The 20671-nt window shown below is 40.8% G+C and overlaps 1 protein-coding gene across 1 annotated transcript in view; it reads right to left on the reverse strand.

The window, feature by feature from the left end:
* Abca13 (ATP binding cassette subfamily A member 13) overlaps positions 1–20671 on the reverse strand; it is a 437491-nt gene that overhangs the window by 410236 nt on the left and 6584 nt on the right. Inside the window, exon 2 of the mRNA XM_031342061.1 lies at positions 3084–3177. Coding sequence (XP_031197921.1) covers positions 3084–3177 — 94 coding nt within the window. The remainder of the gene's footprint in view (positions 1–3083; positions 3178–20671) is intronic.

Consider the following 20671-nt stretch of genomic DNA (forward strand, 5'->3'; position numbering starts at 1 on the left):
GGTTGCAGGATCCAAGCTATGCAAAGACACAACAGGATATCTGTTCTACAAATCTACACCCCATAATGTTATGTTATTTACCCTGTCATTAACTTAAAAGATACCTGAGGAATTACTCAGGAAATATAAAACCCTTTTTTACTTCGCACATCACCCCTGACAAATGATGTAACTCTTGCTGTATTTAACTATCTTCCCTCATCAGGTGGCAGTCACTCTTCTGTTACATAGCCAGGCCTTTTGCCACAGCCCTCTACAAACCAACCATGAGTAGGAGAAATAAAATGAATGTTTTTAAGTTTAGGTAAAAGCTTTCAGACAGAATCCAACTTGTATTATTAAACATTTACATGAAATTTCTAAACATCATACAGAACAAAAATACTTTACTATATTGAATAATACCAAAACTTTTCAGGAATCTGGCATGGTGGCACACACCTTTAATCCTGCACTGGGGAAGCAGAAGCAGGCAGATCTCTGGAATTTAAGGCCAGCCTGATCTACATAGTGAGTTTCAGGGCATCCAGGGCTACATAAACAGAACAAGTCTCAGAAGGAGAAGAAAAAGAAAAAAGAGAAGGAGGAGGAGAAGAAGACAACTAAGACAAAGAAGAGGAGGGAGGCATGGAGAGAGGGCGGAAAGGGAACAAGGAAGGAAAGAAAGGAAGGAAGGAAGGAAGGAAGGAAGGAAGGAAGGAAGGAAGGAAGGAAGGAAGGAAGGGAGGGAGGGAGGGAGGAAGGAAGGAAGGAGGAAAGAGAGGAAAGAGCAGAGGGAGGAAGGAAGGAAGGGAACAAGGGAGGGAGAGGGAAAAGAGGGGTAGGAAGGAAGGAAGGGAAATCTTTCAGAAAAAGTAGTCCTATAATGAGCCAACATCTTAATCAATAAAGTGCTAGTAAAACATACCCAAACCCTATCTGCCTTTCTTTGCCCAAGTGAATAGGGCATGGAGATAATGACAATGGCAGACGACTGGTAACCTCCTGATCTATGTGCTGTGGCAAGTACATCATTCATAAAATCCAGGGAATAACTTTCCCCCATATCTACTTTGAGTGTGGGGAAATATGATCTCCTTCATCAGAACTTGAAGACCCACTATGCTGAAATTTTAGTATAATGTTTTTCCACACAGAAGCCATTCACTGAATACTTGATGACTTAATGAATAAACAAACAAGGATAAGTGGATGGTAATTGAAAAAATAAATGTGTTTGATGCTTAAAGAAAGGTGAAATTCTTAGCAAACACAAGACACAAGGTCCTAAAGAAAGCTGGAGTAATAAACCATTAATTAAAGACACATCTCTCTAGATGGCTGTATAACCCTTCTTGGGAATACACCCAGAATAGAGACCACCCCAGTGGGTGTTTGCTGGATTGGAGTTTGAGGTCTCCAACTTTGAGTGCACTTGTTCTTATATGGAGTCCCTTATGACACTTCTCTCACTGTGTCGTATCTTTTTCTAACAGGCCATCATGCTAGAATGCTCTTTGAAGGAATAAAAGACCCCAGGTACATATTTGTTGAATGAATAAATAAAATATTAAAAATCCTGAAAAAGATATTCAGCTCTCCATAACCAAAATTACAATACCCTAGCTTCATCATTTTCTATAACACCCATGCCATCTTTACAAGCACATCGGAGTCATTAGCCTTTTCAATATGCAAAATCTAAATATTACTGACAACCTATTACAAATAAACATTTAATAGTCACTTTGGTATAGGAAGCTGGTACAGTTAAACAAACCACACATTTCAAGTGGCATAGTCAAAATAAAACAGTGTCACCATTTCTCAAGACGTAGGGCTACCAGGCTGTCAAATCCAACAGACAGAACGCCCTGACTGGCCATGCTTCTAGAGAAATGGACAACATTGTAAGTTTATTAGTGAATATTCTTCATCACAGCCTCTCCCTCCAACATCCTCACTGCTATCATGCTCTGTTGAAATGAAAGGTGTCTCCTTTACCTCTGCTTCTAGCTTTTCCTAAATGAATAAAGGTTTATACATCCAAGCCCAGATCATTTGAGCTTGGGTGAAAGGATAGATCTATTTGCTAAATTGAGCAAACATCTATAAATGTCATTCGTAAGCAATGAAGAAACCTGAGTTGCCTCTTCCTGGCACATTCCTCAAGTATATCGCCATTGTCCTCACAGAGCCCTAGTCATCTACCACACTGAGAATCCAGGGTCAATAAAGAACAGAGAAAAGTGAGGTTGCTTTTTCTTTGGGCATTTGTACTTTACCAGCTTCCCACAGAAAAGTGATTATTATATTGTATTTAAACAGACACCCGGAAGGTGAGACACTCTCAGGACTCATTGGGGGTGACCTTAGCCCAACACTGGGGAAAGGGAACTCAAAAGAAACTACCTCCAACAGATAGACAGGGGCCTCAAGTGAAGAGGCAGGGTTGCGAACCTACAGTCAAAATTCCTAACCCAGAATTGTTCCTGTCAAAAAGAACTGCAGGCGTCAAAATGGAGACTGAAGGAAAGGAGATCCAATGACTGACCCAACTTGGGACCCATCTCCTGGGGGGACACCAAGGCCTGACACTATTACTGATGCTATGGTGTGCTTACAGGCAGGCTGTAATGGCATGGCTGTCCTCTCTGAGAGGCCCTACCAGCAGCTGACTGAGACAGAAGTAGATACCTACACCCAACCATTGGACTGAAGTCAGGGACTCCTATGGCTGAATTAGGGGAAGGATTGGAGAAGCTGAAAGGGAGAGCAACCCCATAGGAAGACCAGTAATCTCAACTAACCCAGACCCCAGGGAGTTCCCAGAGACTGTGCCACCAATCAGGAACATACACAGGCTGGCCTGAGGCACCTGGAATATATGTAGCAGAGGTCTGCCTGGTCTGGCCTCAGTGGGAAATGTGCTTTATCCTGGAGAGCCTTGAGGCCCCAAGGAAGGGGGAGGCCTGATGGAGAAGCACCCTCTCAGAGGCATGAGGGAGGAGGAATGGGATGAGGGACTGCAGGAGGGGAGACTAGGGGAGGCAACTACTAAAATGTAAATAAATAAAGTAATTAAAAAAAAACATGAAACTTACAACTCTCTCTGTGTCTGGGAGGTTCTTGACAACGAAGCACTGTCAGAATCATGAACAGGATGCATGGCCAGAAGAACTCAGCTAGGGAGAGGACCTGGAAAATATAAAAGACAAAATGCTGAACATATGTCTAGGCACTCTAACAGTCCCACCATTTGAAGGATGGGTCACCAGGTCAGACTGCTTTCAGTGAAAGTCACTGTTGCCCCTATCTGAGTTGTGAAGCATGCTTGTCAGAAACATAGATGAACACAGTATCAAAACATATTGAGTAACAAATTCACAAGGTACAATGATTTCATTGACAACAATGTACCAAAAATAATAATAATAATAATAATCCCACCCTCTTCAATAGCTAGCCAAGGCAAGCACAGTTTCCTTTATTCCTATCTAAATTACCAAAAGTAATGTTGAATCACACATTGCACATCATGCAGTAAATTTATCTCTATGTGTATTACAGAATGGCTACAGAATAGCTCTAAGTCCCAACCAAATCCAAAGAATTTCAAAGAAGTAATTTCAGTTACTTTGTGTCATGGGCTATGCCCTGCCCTGTAGAGTAAAATGTAGACATGAGATCTGCATCTTGCCAGAGGTGAAGAGAACATCTCTCAGGTGCCACCCACAAGGCACAGTCTGATAAAAAAAACTGTTTCTCAACACAGAAAGGTGCCACACTATAAATCTGTCAGAGAAAAATCAAGGTTGGAAGAACATAGGTAGACCATAATAAAACTGCCTCAAGAAAACCGGGCCTGAGAGTTTCGTGGATGTGCCCGACCAAGAAAAGGGTGAAACTTTCTCTCCTCAACCCTGTAAAGAGGAGGTCACATGAGCCACACCAGCCCCACCAACCTGTGAAACCCAGCCACCCAGTGGCTGATTCTAGGATAGAATCAGATAGGGGTTGGAAAAGTCCCCATGGGGACTAGCATAAGGAATGAGGCAGATGTGTGTGCCTGAGGTCCTCACTGCAGCTGCTCCCTTTGGGGCAGACTACAGAGACAGAGCTGAGCCACAGTAGTGCAAGGTACAGGATATTGGAGGCTGTAAAAGAGAGAGGCAAGACTGGGTACCAACAGATGAGCCAATAGTCAGATGGATGGTAACTCAAGCAGGATACATGAGCATCAGGGACTGAAGCATGCTGAAGACCCTAGGAGAGTTGGAAGTTCTCTGCCTATGGGTCTCCTGACACAAACACTGGGTGGCTGGGTTTCACAGGTTGGTGGGGCTGGTGTGGCTCATGTGACCTCCTCTTTACAGGGTCGAGGAGAGAAAGTTTCACCCTTTTCTTGGTCGGGCACATCCACGAAATTCTCAGGCCTGGTTTTCCTGAGGCAGTTTTATTATGGTCTACCTATGTTCTTCCAACCTTGATTTTTCTCTGACAGATTTATAGTGTGGCACCTTTCTGTGTTGAGAAACAGGTTTTTTTTTTGTTTTTTTTTTTTTTTTTTTTTTTTTTTTTTTTTTTTTTTTTTTTGGTATTTTTGAGACAGGGTTTCTCTGTGTAGCCTTGGCTGTCCTGGAACTCACTCTGTAGACCAGGCTGGCCTCGAACTCAGAAATCCGCCTGCCTCTGCCTCCCAAGTGCTGAGATTAAAGGCGTGCGCCACCACCGCCCGGCGAGAAACAGTTTTTTTATCAGACTGTGCCTTGTGGGTGGCACCTGAGAGATGTTCTCTTCACCTCTGGCAAGATGCAGATCGCATGTCTACATTTTACTCTACAGGGCAGGGCATAGCCCATGACACAAAGTAACTGAAGGTCTGACATAACCTGAACTCAAAACTCTTTCTCCAGGATCCAGACTCAGCTGGGGCCTGAGAGAAGCCCCAGGATCAACTCTCAGTTGGGGCTGAGAGAAGGCCCAGGATCCAGGCTCAGCTGGGGCTAAGAGAAGTCCTCACTCACTTCCTTGAGATCCCACTCCATGATGTTTCCTCCTCATCTTTCTCACCTGTCCTGGATCTTGTTTCTTTCCATTTTCAAGACTGTTTTAAATTTCAGGAGTATCATTAAAGAAGTTAAAAAACTAAAATCTTCACCTACATTTCCTGTGTTTTAACAAATCAACTCCTGTTCATTTTTCTCATGTCTTTAACCACATTCCCTGGCACCCATCCAAGAACTCCACTCTCACTTTGCTGGTTACACAATACTCAACCAAGTGAATATACACAGGCCATAGGCCCATGCTTCTAAAGAATAGCACTTTTTGTGTTAAAATAACCTGTTCTGTGAATGGCTTTGGATAAGCTGAAATAAACTCCTCAACCTAAGGTTACTATAGTTAAATCTTTGGACACTCTAAAGAGCTGCCCAGAGGACTGCAGTTAAATGAAAGCTGAACTATCTTTTCAGTGCCAGGACTTGAATCCACATCCTCATGCATGCTGGGCATATGTGCTACCACTGAGTCATACACAGCCCTAATCTTACAGTTTCAATTTGAAAGAAATGAACTAACCGTGGAATAAGGAACTGATGTGAGAAAAAGATAAAAATCTTTAAGCCAATGTTACTATACATAATCCTTATTGATTTCAGTCCATCTCGCTTCTCTAATACATAACACGGCTAAGGCAGTGGATACATTCACACAAAAACTGCCTAAAACTCAGCAAATAAAGTCTCCAGCTAGACACTGAAGACGGTGTCTTACGGCTTCAGATTCCAAGTTCTAATGCTCGAACTGAAAATGAACTTCTGGTTTCTTTGGCTTCTTTATTTCTCAGCCTGCCATAACCATCTCCCTCACACCACATGCTCATTAGAGACAGGCAGAGAAGCAATCTCTATGTACCCAGGTGAGTGCTCCCTCAAACGGGCAAGGAGAACACAGGTAGAAGCACATCTGAGTCCCCAGTGTAATGGCAGAAACGAAATAATCCTTTGAAATAGATGGCAAGGAAGTATTTCTTGAGCCAGGAAGTACAGAACAGAAAGCTTCTGACAGCCCTGCCATGGCTCAACAGCTCCTGTTCACATAAAGAGAAAGAGGGCTGGACCTCAGGCTAGCCTCAGGCTGAAGCACTTACAGCTAAACAAGAAGAAAGATCCAGAGCACTGGCTGGAACCTACTAGACTGTGAACATGATCCAAGAGGGAAAGGAACATGGATGGAAGAGTTACCATGAAGCCATTAATGTGTACCAGTTACTAATAGTATGTACTAATAGATATTAATCCTTGCTGATCCTTGCAATTAAAACTGGTGACCAAAAATAAGACGTAAGAGGCTGCCATTCATAGTATCATTCTGGTCACTGTATGTATCAATTAAACAATTTAGTGCATGTTGGGATAGGGAACTTTGAGTAGGGTAGGATTCTGTACTTATGGATGGATATAACATATTAAATATGCATTTAATAAAAAGTAGCATTTTTCATTCTTCATTTTTTTCATAAAATTTTTATTGATTATTTGGGAATTTCATATCATGAACCCTGAACACACTCACTTTCTATTCCTTCCAGGTCCACGCACTACTCTTCCCCTCCACCCCAGCTCTCAAAAAAAGAAGAAAAAGAAAAAAAAAAATGGCATATAGCGGCTAGCTTTTTAAAACTTCTTATTGGTTCTTTGTGAATTTCCCATCATGCACCCCAATCCCAACTCATCTTCTCCTCCCCTCCCACCCTTGCAACATCCCCAACAACAAAGAAAAAAAATCTCATGGAAGCTGTAGTGTGTCACACAGTATATCCTTTTTCCACACTTCCTTGTGCAAATGTTTATTGCAATGAGTGTTTGGTCTGGTTCAAGGCCTCTGGTTTCTGCTACTCTATTGATACTAGAACCTCACTGGGACTAACCTTGGATATCTTGTTGCTCTGTGTCATAGTGATCCTGTAGTTTTTGGAACTGTAGGGCCAAGATTGGTCCCTTCATGTATTCAGTACTTCATTAATGGAAGAGATGTTGAGGTAGGCCAATTCAAAGCCCTGGATCTCGGCCTGAGAGTTCTCTGGCAGCTCTCATGCCCTTTGAACCAACTCAACAGCAACATCCCAGCCCCAGCACTCAAAACCAGGGCCAGCTCTACCCAGCTGTTCAAGAAAGGTGCAGGGCCCACTGTCCCAAGTGTTTGTAGGTGGTAAGGGACATGGCCAGTTCTCCCCCTCTCATGACCTCAGTGACAACTCTTCAGTCTGTCATAGATATCAAGGGATAGAGGCAGAGAGGAAGGCATCTCTCTCCTGTCCACTTGTGGCTAGCTTTTAAAAACTATAATTTTAAAAATTATAAAGAAAAAATATTCAAAATCAATAGACTAATAAAACAAAGTGGTAGTTGATATTACAAATGAATAAATACATGAATGGGTATAAGATTTCAAAAGTAAACTGGAACATAATTATTGTCCCAGATGGTCAATGACCTTGAGTTTCTTAATTCACATAAATATGTATGTATATGTGTATTATATAAGTATAAGGCTTTCAGAGACAATTTTTCATATCAGCACTGAAAGATCTGCCCTTTTTTTTTAAATACTAATTAGTCCTCTAATGTCAGATTATTTAACCAATCACCTGCTTACAGAAATATGCCTGACTTTCCGCTTGGTGACCAAGCTACCATGGCTTTTTTACATCTCTGGCTAACTTATGAGAGAACACCATTCAAGAGCAAAAGTCAACTTGAATTTGATCCTGGGTTTGAGTAGACAAAACTGTAACTCTCTCATTGAGAGTGAACCCTTATCCCATCTTATCCCTAATTAACTCCCTTAATTTTTGTTGTTTTCTGGTAGTGTTTGGGATCCCACCCAGGACCTCTGGCATGCTAGACAATCACTGCACCCCTGAACTACAGCTCCAGCCCCAGCTTTTAACTTCAATCATAATTTTATCAAGTTGATATGTTAAAGTAATTCGCTTGCATTACTAGGATGAAACAGTGTTTTTAAGCACCTAACAATTCCTTGCCTACTAATTCTCTGTTCTTCCTATTTCTCTATTAAGTCATTTTTAACTACCTTGTAAAAATAATCATTTTCTTGTTTTTGATTAAAGAATGTAACCCTCTCTCAGTCCTGGGTGGTCCTGATATTTCTATTTCATTTGCCTTTTTTATTTTGCTTTTTGTTTGAGGTGAGATCACAGATAGTCCAGGCTTGCCTCACACTCACTATGTGTTTGAAGCTAGCCCTGAACTGTTGACTTCTTGAATAAAGACTATTTAAATCTTTCATACAAGCAACTCATCAATTAAAAAATTAGTATATTTACTGTCTTTCCTAGATGCAAAGAAAATGAAATTTAAGGAATTTTGCCAAATTAACCCTATCACCCATGACCACAAATATCATCAATATAGTCTTAAACCAATGACATATTTGTAGTTGCAAATGAAAATCACTGCAAGTATTATAATTCCATATCCCTTCGAGCAGACCCTTTGAAGATTTTAAAATTCAAAAGGAAATCCAATTAAATCTAAAAGAATACTACATCTGAGATTTTTTAATTTACAAGCTGGTCAACTGCCCTTTTGAAAAGTGCAAGTAGGAAGAACTTTCTACTGTTCTGAATCTGAAATTATCCCCAGAGGAAAGCATTGACAGAAAGGCTAAATTCTGCTGTGTCACTGTCCTCTGTGCACCTGTGAATGGCTCCTTTCATGAGGCTGTCTCTCTGCAGGGGGCAAAGTCTCTCCTTCTCCTCACATTTTCATGATTTTCTTCTCATATGTCACTAGCCCAGAAACTCACTTGGCATTTTTAATCATACTCCTGCTAACAGGAATGTCACTTGTCATGCCTTCCCTCCCTGCCTCAGGCTCTTACTTCAAATCACTATGATCTGCTCTAAGTGAAGAAGCCCATCAGTGTCCAAAAGCACCGGGCATGAGCAGTGCCACAGGTTCTGCTCTCAAGAAAAATAATCAACCATCCCTTGAACCTATCAATGCTTGAAAAAGCATGTGTCACCTTTCCAGGCAACTGCAAAGCTAGCCGTTCCTTTAGCCAAGTCCCAGGAGGCTGCTCCCACCAGGAGAAAGTGAAGAGTCCCCTTCACACCTGACTTTCAGAGCCCTTCTCTGTGACCTTCATGGGTGAAAGGGTCCCAGTTTTATTCTCCTCTCACATCTCATCCCAAGCACAAATAGAGATTTTCCTTTTGCTTTCAGCACAGCTCAGATAGGAGAGAATTCAGGAGACCCCAACAGTCATGCATAGAGGTTCTGGATAAAAAAAAATATGGTGAGAGTTTCTTCCTTCAGACAAAATAAGGAGGAGGGTAGAAAAGAAAAGTTAGAGCAGTGGTTCTCAATCTGTGGGTCGTGACCCCTTGGGGAGTCACATATCAGATATGGGACATATCAGATATTTACATTACAAGTCATAAAGTAGTAAAATTAGTTCTAAAGTAGCAATGAAATAATTTTACGGTTAGTGATCACCACATGAGGGACTATATTAAAGGATCACAGCATTAAGAAGGTTGAGAATCACTGAGTTAGAGGAAATGGGAAAATGTCATGCAGCACTCGTCTACTTCAGTTGTGTCTGCATGATAGGTCTAAAAAACTTAATCATAGACCTGAGGCATATGCTTCAAAAGGAGTCAGTCTCCTGAGGTAGTCAGTTGCTGACATCTCTTAGTTCTGATGTGTTCCAGATTGGTCTCTGCTAAAGTCTGTGAAGAGATCTGCATGCTTTCTTTATTCAGGCATAAAGGTGCCCTAAAAAATATTTTGTTACAGCTAAAACTGAGATTTCACATTGTTTCCTGACCTCCACAGTGGTTCAATGATCTTAATTGATTTCCTAGCTGTTATTAGCTTGGGATTCCCACAGGGAAGCTGCTTTAGAAGACAGATTGTCTCCAGAGATCAGGCATTAAAGTTTACTGACAACAAAGTTAGTCTATGGAAAACTACTTTACATATTAGAGAGAAATTGGGCTCCCCTGGCAAATTGGGAGTCTGTCACAAATGCTCCCAGGAATCACTCTCAGGGCCAAAGTAAAGTAAATTCATGAAAGGTTAGCAAGAATGAGACTCCTGGTGCATACTTCTGACAGCCCAGAAGAATTACATAGTTGGGAGTTTGCTTAGGGCTGCCAAGGTAGCCCAGTTCCGAAGGAATCATTTACACCTGGTTGTTTGATTTACGGACTTTGATGTGACTGCTACCTGCCTACGTGATCCCTGACATTCACCCTGTTTCTGTATACTATATAAGCCTGATCTTCTCTTCGTGCAAATACACTCAGATCTCACACTTCCTTGTGTCGTTTCTGTTTGTCACGCACTGAATTCCTTGCCCACCTGGTCAAAACTCTCATCACCCTGCGGAACAAGGGGTTCCCGAAAAAACCCAGTTTGTGGCAGGAAAATTTGTCTTTGCCTGATCCTAATAATAATAATAATAATAATAATAATAATTAATAATAATAATAATAATAATAATAAATAAACACCTACAAAATGATTAGTCTCAACAGGACAGAAACTTCCCCAAATAAATGGAGTGGAGTGAACATAGCATATAATAATTAACAAAATTCACAAGGGAACATAGAGCCCAATTAATGTAATAAAGATTTTCTTTCATCTATCTCCAATGAGTTCCCTCTTCAACTCCACCATCATCTCCAGCACACTTCCTGTTATAAAAAAATAAAAATAAAAGCATTTAGAAAAGAAGATCAGTGAAGAGCTAAGAACAAATACAGTCCCCTAGCTAAGCTGCCAAAGTGTGAGTCACATTCCTTAGAGCGCATCAGCTTACCGGGCTAAACAAAGAGAAGAAAAGAAACTGCACAGATTTAAAAATCACAACAAAAGTAGACACTAGTTACACACTTAACAATAGTGATCTTATAAAGTATTTTAAAACCAAAAATTTTCAAACAGAATAAAGCAAAAACTATGTAATATAAGAAATTAGCATCTCCGAGGGAAAGAATTTTAAAAATGGAACCCCAAAATGGCCAAAGCTTTGGAAGACTTCATCAGAAGGTTGAAGAGCAGTTTCGTGCTGTGCTTTGGGAAATTAGCCATTCTTGAGCTGTGGTTGGTGAACTTCAGACTATTCATTAAAGATAAGGGAAGAAATAAAGGAAGAAAGCTGCAAGGTTTAGACAAGAAAAGAGCAGTTTAAAACGTTGGGCACATGCCAACCTTGAACATGTCCTCCAAATATTTCATATAAATGCCAGTGTATCATACCCACAGTATTTCTGTTTGATTGATTGATTGATTGATTGATTTTAAGGCATGCATGTAGAGGTCAGAGGAGAACTTGCAGGATTCTGTTCTCTCCTTCTTCCATGTGGACTCTGGGACTCAAACTCAGATCATTAAGAATGGCCACAAGTGTCTTTCCTCACTGGGCAAACTTGCTGATCCAATATCTACATTACTCAAAGTGAAAGTATGTATGGATTTTAAAACCATATACATTATATAAAATATATTCAATGCTTAGTTAAAATTGTTCTGGAATAAAAACAAACACACATGTGTGTTGTATTCTCAGGGACTAGAGAACACAGATAATTTAGGGACCATGAGCAGTGAAGGATGAAGTCGTGCCAGTGACACCTGGCCAGCATGAGAATGACGATAATAACTTATAACCCAGGAATATCATTTCTGCTTTCAGTGCTGCTGGCTGCAACCAGTTGAGTGTTGCTGCTGAGGTCCCGGTTCCAAAACAAAATGCAAAATCCCCTCAAGAGAAAAAGAAAAAAAAAGTGATATTTTTACAATTATGTCTTAGAATTTTTTCAAGCATCTAAAACATATAAATCTAGAGATAATAGAAATGCTATACTCCAAAGAATATAGACATACCCTGAGATAGTATGGGAGGAGACTTTTGTACACACCACATCAACACATAGGCACACACATACCACCTATACATGTGTACATACATAGACACCACATACATATATACACCCATACATGTTGTTGTGGTTGGGATTTTTTTTCTTTTTTTTTTTTTTTTTTTTTTTTTTTTTTTTTTTTTTTTTTTTTTGGTTTTTTGAGACAGGGTTTCTCTGTGTAGCCCTGGCTGTCCTGGAAATCACTCTGTAGACCAGGCTGGCCTCGAACTCAGAAATTTGCCTGCCTCTGCCTCCCAAGTGCTGGGATTAAAGGCATGCTCCACCACTGCCCAGTCTGGTTGGGATTTTTTTAAATGAACTTGACACATACTACATTCATTTAGGAAGAGGAACTCTCAGTTCCTGCTTATAGGTTTCTACCTTGAGTTTATTCCCTGAGTTAACTTCAATGAAGTAACCTGGAAGTGTAAGATGAAATAAATCCTTCCCCCCTCAAGTCTCTTTTGGTCATGGTGTTTTAGCACAGCAATAGAAACGCTAACTGCAAAACATGTGCACACTGCATACATACTACACACAAACACACCAACACTCCCAAGACACATCACACACACACACACACACACACACACACACACACACACACATGCACACCACATGCATATGTCCACACCCATACAGACCCACACACATGCACATATACACACATTCTCAGAGAGGAGAGAAAGAGGAGAAAAAGAGAGATGTCAGGAGATTAAGAAAGACACTCATCAACATGGTAACTAGAAACAGCAACCACTCAGCTCATCAACAGCAAGAAACTAAAATGCAATTACTTCTCTTTGGACTGCTAAGAGAAAGGTAGTTGGTTTAGAATGGTGTTGCAGGGAAATTATATCTCAAGAACATAAGAAAAGAGAATTGTAAGATAAACAAACCAGGTTATCCCATTGCTGAACACACTAAAGCAGCTTTCAAATCTGTGCTCAGATTCCAAACAATGCTGGGATTAAATTATTTGAAAGACAAGGACTTCAGGCTTTTCTTTCAAAGATACAGGCAGGTACTATTTAAAGATGAAAAGTACACAGCAGGTAAATATTAAATGAGTCACTGAACACCACACAAACAAGACTTAAGACACTGGAAGGACTGCTACAAAAAAGAACTTCAACATGAAAAACCTCAGCAACTTACAGTGACAACTAAACATATATGTGTGTACTTCATAGTCTAATACAGAACACTTGACAAAAATAGAGGAAAAGAGTTCCAAACTCACTTTTACAGAAGATTCTATATAGCATGCTTTGCAAAAATTGTGTATACCTCTAGAAAGAGTCAATAAGAAGGTATATTTTAAATGATATTTAATTATCCACAAAAAATATGGAACAGCTAAGGAGAAAAACAAAATGTAAAAAAAGTAAAATATGTACAATCTTACACGATATTTAATTTTATTAAAAGATACCAGAGTATTTAAATAAGTAACAAATGAATATTGCTAATGAGTAAAAAGGTCATTGTCATGAAGATGCCATTTCTCCCCTGACCTCTGGGTTCAATGCAAACCTGAACCTAGAACTGCCTGGGAGTCAAAAGGACCCCCACAAGTATGTTTGTTTGTGTTTGCCTATTGGCATACTTAGTGAGCTGTTTCTCAGATGCATTTACTATAACAAAGACCAAAAATATTCAAGATTATTACATCAATACTTCAGAAGAACTTGTCTTCTAACATGTCGAAGCCTTGTACAGAATAATAATAATTAAAAACAATGTATTGTTCATAAAGAAGGGGCAAACTTCCCTTTGATGAGCATAGATAGCCCAGGAACAGAGCTATACAGATCTGAAAAGCTGACATGTTGAAAAGGGAGGAGGAGGAGAAGGAGGAAGAGGAGGAGGAAAAGGAGGAGGAGGAAAAGGAGGAGGAGGAAAAGGAGGAGGAGGAAGAGGAGGAGGAGGAAGAGGAGGAGGTCAGTGGGAGAACCTGCTATCCAGCAGCTGTGACATATGATTGGTCTTCCTGAGAGCTAAATTGGGAGACAAATATGGTGGAGGTCCCCTTCCCCCATGCAGGATATGGAACTAAATGAGAGAAAATGGAAAAACACAAGTATGTGGAAGGAAACAGAAAGTATCATATTGGTGTCTTTAGACACAAATTCCTTAAACTACAAAAAGAAAAAATAACCCCTATTAAAATGTCATCTATGTTCTTTAGAAAGTCTACTAAAGATAAAAAAAAAATTAGCAGACTCATTTGCTCGTTTAGTAGAGAGCATGTATCATGTCAGGCACCATTTTACAAACTGGAGAGACAGTGAACAACATAGATGGAGACCCTGCTTCACAGACAAAAATGAGTGGACAAACTGAACATCTCTGATGCAAAAACTGGAGGAGATTCAAAATGCCCTTAAGTCCATAAAATTCACAGCAATGATATGACATCATCAGTAGAAAACCTCATGCCATGAAACTTTATCCTATGCATACAATTATTATATTATTGTATAAAATTCCCTTCAGGCTATGTGTAAAAAAATGTGCATGAAATATAAATAAATCTTGTGTTTAAATAGAAGGTTTAGTTTTTTCCCCAAGGATCTTATTTATATGTACGTAAAAAAGCTTCCAAAATCTAGAAAATATCAGAAATCTGAAATATGTTTGAGCCCCTAGGTATTCCTCACCCACCACGTCACACCTATGCCTGTGAATTGAAAGGAGTCATGTTCCTCAGAGTACTTGGAGATGAAGACAATTAAGCCCTTTCTTGGCTTCCTCCCATGAATCCGGGGTATTTCCAAACAGCACATGAGCCTCGAGATGTCCAATAGGATGGGCTTCACTGTGCTCCCTAACGCCTTCAAAACCATGACCTAACTCTTTACATCATGTCCTTGAACTGACTCCTGATGGACCCTGGACAAAGCTTAGGCCTGCAGAGTAAACAAGTCAATTCCACCCTCCAGACTGAGCCTAAAGCCATTTTTAAATCTTCCAAGTGGCTCCTGCCACATATGGTTTGGGTTATAGTGGAAAACACAGAGAATAAAAACAAAATTGCCAATGAATTAAGAAAGAAAAAGACCTCTTTGGGGAAGAAGCTTGTCCCAAGGTTGGCTGAAGGAAGGGGAACCATTCTAAGTTTAGAATGTCAAAGAAGCTGAAGCAAAGCACATAATTACTTTGCTACCCTGGCCTTTGAAAACAAAGACTTATGAAGTATACATGAAGTTCTATTGTGTCTGTCTGGGGTGGTTTAGGGCCTCCCAGTGCCAACCTCTTAGAATTAGGGACTTTTCCAGAAGTGTTTCTCAGCCTTTGCTGTTGTTCCTTTAGAAAAGCCATTCTAGCTCTCACACAGTTCAAGTAAGCAAAGAGAAAGTAGGTACCAAATGCCACCTTCAACTGCAGGTACAGCACAGCAGGTACTATACAGCAAGGAGATGTGACATCCCAAGAGCTCTGAGTTCCCACTCTGCTTCCTCAAGAAAAGCCTTTGAAAACCTTGATGATAGTTGGACACCGAGAAAAAGGAAAATTGATGAATGAAGTATTTCTCCTTCTATTTAAAGAAAGCATTCTATTGAAAAATAATCATTCTTTTTTGACATTCATTCACTGACTAGGTAATAGTGTGACAGAAGAGCAGGTAACAGCTGCCAGAGAAGAGAGAAGTGCTTTCAGTCAAAGAAAGCACCAGTTACTGACTTGCAATGAGTATAGTTTAAAAAAGAATCATTTTAGACATATAAAAATAGCTTAATCAGGAAACCTACTACACCCATGGCTACACCTGATAGCCAGAACCCAGTGACATCACCCACTCAGAAAACCAGACAGTCCTAGAACCCCATGAAGCCCACTGGACAGAAAAGCAGAGACCAAGAGCAATGTTCCGCTCTGCACACCTAAAGAGATGCTACCTTGATCTGCCCAGTAGCTGGGGAGTCTCCCCCCAGGATCCTAATCCTCAAATCAGAGACTTGTTGATGGCCCTGGTGATGCCTGTATTTTGATGTTAATTCCACTTTCCCAGGATGAGTTGTCTGGAAGGAGGAATGAGTCATGTATTCAGGTGACTTATGTGTCTTATGAACCTTCCCCCAATGAATAAAGGGAAGGGACCAATCACTGAACAAGTAGGTGGGACTTCTGGGTTAGACAGAGGAAGAGAGGAAGCTGGAGAGAGTTAGGGGCTTTGGGACAGGGATAGTAAAAGTACAAGATGTAGCTGCTAAGGTCTCTCAGTTTATATGGCGAACCCACCAGGATTCACCCCCGGAGGATGTAGACTTAATATGGCTTACTAGATTAGGATTGCACCCAGAGACTGAGTTATCATTGTTTCTGAACTAAGTTTTTGTGGGGTTTTTCTTCACTTCAGAGTTCAACTGGGTTTAAGAGAAAGATTTGCTAGATGTGCACTACAAAGTCCACGAGGGTTTTGAAGCATGGGACTGTCTTGGTAATAACCTGCCAGTGGGAACTTAGTGAGCTGGGTGGAGAGATTTTGGAGCTCTGAGTCAGAGAGTGCCGAGATGAGAACACATGCCCACCGGTACAGGATATAAATGCTCTTTTTTAATATGTCCTGCAGAGACTTCTGTTAGAACCTGACCTTCAGCTAAGATACGTTGCACAAGTGAGCAGCTTTGGGGACACAGGCTTAGGACCATAGTCAGGAATTTAGAGTGTGAACTTTGTGTGATGACCCTCAGCCTAAGGAAATATAACTTTTGTTATATTAACTGTTGGCATCAAAAGACTAGTTTTGCAGATTGGCTCCAAACTCAAGATGTCACACATGGGTGACATCTGTTGCTATGACTACCACACACCTTCCCAGAGCCCACTTCCCACACCCACCTGCAAACAGGTTACAGTTTCATTGCAACATATATAAAAGAGAGAACTTCCCCCACTTTTGCCCCTTCTTTTCCTCTGTCTTTCTCTCTCTCTGCTCTTTGTCCCCAGAAAAACCTCTTACACGTGGAAATGCTTTGGCCTGCTATGCTATGTCCAGATGCAAGCCACAATTCTAACACATCACTAACTACAGGACTACATGTATCTACCTTCTTGCTCATTACATGACTTCTACCTCGGGTCTTTTGCAGCAGCTCCTTTGAGCCACACTCAGCCACAACACCCTAACTCAACAACTATGTTTCACTGCTTTCTGCCTCTTCCTTCTCATCTCTAAGGAGTGATAACTCTCCTGACACATGAGCACTACCGCATACAGGTACAGCTGTCCCCAGAGCTCCAGACCCTAGCCTAAAGGACAATACATGCTAGCAAGTCATTAGACCAGACATTATTGCTGCATACCCTGAGATGGTCCTGGGTGCCTGATATAGGAAACCCCTAGTCAGACCCATACAAACTCTAGACCTAGCCAGGGAGCATTAGGAGAGTTGCGGCTGGAGAATCATGAATGTGGCCAGCCTGGGTTACATGATGAAATTGCTTCTCAATGCAACAACAAAAATGGACCTACCCACGCCAAAAATCCCCAATTACAGCAAGGAAATCCCATGCATTCAAGTAGCCTTTGTTTTGTTCTACAGAATCTGCCATCCTACATAAAACAGACCTAGACTTTGGGTGATTTTTGCATTTTATCCCCAAGGTATTGGTGACAATTTCAATAAAAATATCATAAAGAGTTGGGGTGTTTATTTCATTTCTTTTTTTCCCTGGCAAACAGTCAGATGGGGAAGTAATAAATTCAAATACCTAGTATTTACAAAGCAGCCATTTTGCATTCCTTTAGAAGGCTGCAGCTTCTTACCATGGGTAATAGACAGGACCCAAAGGACAACTACAAGGGGACCCAAACTGCCTGAGCCCTTTTTTCCTACAGGCGGTCCCTCTCTGTCCTCCAAAGACTTTTTTCTTTCCTGCCCACTAGTTTGTATATTTACCTGTGCTTTGAGAAAGCAGATGGGAGGAAAACAAAGCCAGATTACCAGGAAATTAAGATCAATCAGAATTGAAAGGGCCCCTGTGATCCTGTAATTATGAATGGGAGAAAAACAAGCAGCTCAATGCATACCTGCTCTGAGCTTTAAATCCACAAAGCATGTTTGCTTCTCGGTCATTAGATTTCTATACTGCTTTTCCCAGGTCATTGAGACATATCCAGATGACCTGCAGTAACCTCAGAGTGACCCAGCAGTTTCCTCCCCAGGGTCAAGAACAGGTGTATATTTAACAGGGAAGACAACCTAAGGCCACAGCAGAAGCCTGCAAGGACATTTTTAAGTCTTCTTATCTATTACACGGGTATTACTGCCCCAAATGTGCAAAAATAATTCAGTCCGAGCTTCAGACTATCATAAGGCATCCAGATATGAATGTAGCTGTCTGTGTATGGAGCTTAATTATGGAAAATGAACAAGTTCTCCATGATTGCTGGGAACCATAAGAATAATGCAAAAGCAAATGCACTGCTCTGGGACCCTTCATCTCTCACCCTGTTCTTGTTCAGCAGTGCATACATCTGGAGCTCTTCTAGGGTGGCTGGACACTGGCAGACAAAGCAGAAGGATCTGAGAGCTGTCAATGGGTAGCCATTTAGTATTTATGACTGACTGGGCCATGAGAATGGGTTGATCCTGAAGAATATCTGTGCTCATATGTGGACTCTGGTAATTACAAGTATGTCCTGAAGAATAGGACTGTCCATTGACATAATAGCTATTATGGTCTAAGCAAACCTCATCTAATCAACATCTATAGCAACCCCTGGACAGTTCTAGAGAAACCATCAGAAAGATCTGAGCAGGGTCAGATCACTGGTCATGTACCCAAGTCACACACAGCCCAGGTGTTTCCATGAGAGGATTCTGAGAGCTGGACAAAGCCAATGGATACCTAGGACTTTTGATGGAAAGGTGAGAACTGCCACCATGTGAGTCTTCAGTGGCCAGGAAATTCAGCAGGTTTGCCAGTCTGTCCACCCAAATACAACACAGATATTCTGCTACAAGCCAGACTACTAGATCATGGTTATTCACCTTTAAATCTTATGATACTGTCAGCCAGAAGTTAGAGAGAATTAGCACCAGGGAACCTCTCTCCCACCCCAACCACTGAGAAACCCTGAAACCTGGGAGAGGAAAGGTGTTGTAGGTTACTTTATAATGACTGGAGATTTAGACAGATTCTTAAAAAAGCAATGTTTTTTTATTTGAATTTTGAGATTGTCCTCATTCAACACAGGCTGGCCTTAAACTCACTATGCAGTGGGCATGACACTATTCCTGGAGAGAGGTTAAGTTATAAACATCAAGCACTTTTCCTTTGACTCAAATTAGTTAAGTAGTGCCTTTTTCCATGTGGAATGGTGGAGCTTGTGAATTAAGTTGTTCTATTTAAATGTCCTAAACTACCCAGGGTATAGCTTTATGTCCTGAGGCAACAGTTGTACTAATAAAGATGTAAGCCCAGCCTCAACCAGTCTACCAATGGGGCTGCGCTTGTCACCTGCTGCTCCTAGGGTGAAGTTCTTAACCCCCCACACTCCACAGTGATTTCTCTTGGAAAAGGGATCATTGGACATAGTTTGTTAGAACAGAGTCACCTTGGGGTAGAACGAGTCTGGTCCATGTGCAATGCCTTTTCGTTATGAGCAAGAATTCTAGACACATGGAGATGACAAGAGGCATGGGAAGAGCACGTGTGCATTACTCCTCAGAAAGGCTAGCCTACCATCCTCAACCTTGGGTCTGCAGCCTCCCACTGTAAAGCAGCACATTCCTCTTCACATCAGTTTCTGTGCAGTATTTTGTCATAGCACCCTAAACAGACTCATGCACGCCCTGTGGGCAAGCACGCATTTAGGCTAACTGCACTGCAGCGAGATGAGATGCTCACTTCTGGAAAACCTCTCTCGATGAGAAATGTCTTAGCAGGCATCAGGGTGCAGCAAGACTCCTGACCCAGAGAACACTGGTATCAGCACTAAGCTCACTAAATGGTGACCCTTAGATGCTATTATCCACTCCAGCCATTTATAGGTCGCTTCACTTGAGGCATACCCAAGGTCTGTTAATACTATGTTTGAACATTTGAGCTTTTGAGGTGCTTTCCACTAACAAGTTATTTTAAGATTTTAAAAGATACACAATGATAGCGTCTTTTCAGGGGTGGTCTTTCAAGATCAAGACTTTTTTTAAATCAACCTGAGAATTTAGATAATTGACCAATGACCCCCAGGTTTCTGCTAACAGAACCTTAAGTCAAATAGATTTGGCAGGAAACCATTGAACTATAACTTCTAACTATACAAAAGTAGTAACAAGAATAAAATGAGCCTCTAAGATAATGTCCAAAGGAAAGATGAGCTGCTCTACCTCTGGACTTTGTATCTGTGATTGTTTTCAGTTTCAAAAAAAATGCAGAAATTGAAGACAGCAAGTTTTTTTTTTCTCCAAAAGAAAGTTATGCTTCATATCATGTCAAGTTCAAGCATCACAAAACTCGGGGGTAGAAGAAAATCTCAAATAAATGTGAGATTATATATATATATATATATATATATATATATATATATATATATATGACAAAACCACAGATACACAAACATAAAATCTCAGAGGTTTAAGAGAATGAAACCTGAAAATGTATTTCCTTCCTTATTAAAGGAAGAACATTTTTTTCTTTTTTTTCTTTTAGGTATTTTCTTTATTTACATGCAAATTTCTCCATTCCCAGTTTCCCCTCCAAAAAACAAAAAAAACAAAC

The sequence above is a fragment of the Mastomys coucha genome, unplaced genomic scaffold, assembly GCF_008632895.1.
Source record: "Mastomys coucha isolate ucsf_1 unplaced genomic scaffold, UCSF_Mcou_1 pScaffold22, whole genome shotgun sequence".
Classification (NCBI taxonomy): domain Eukaryota; kingdom Metazoa; phylum Chordata; class Mammalia; order Rodentia; family Muridae; genus Mastomys; species Mastomys coucha.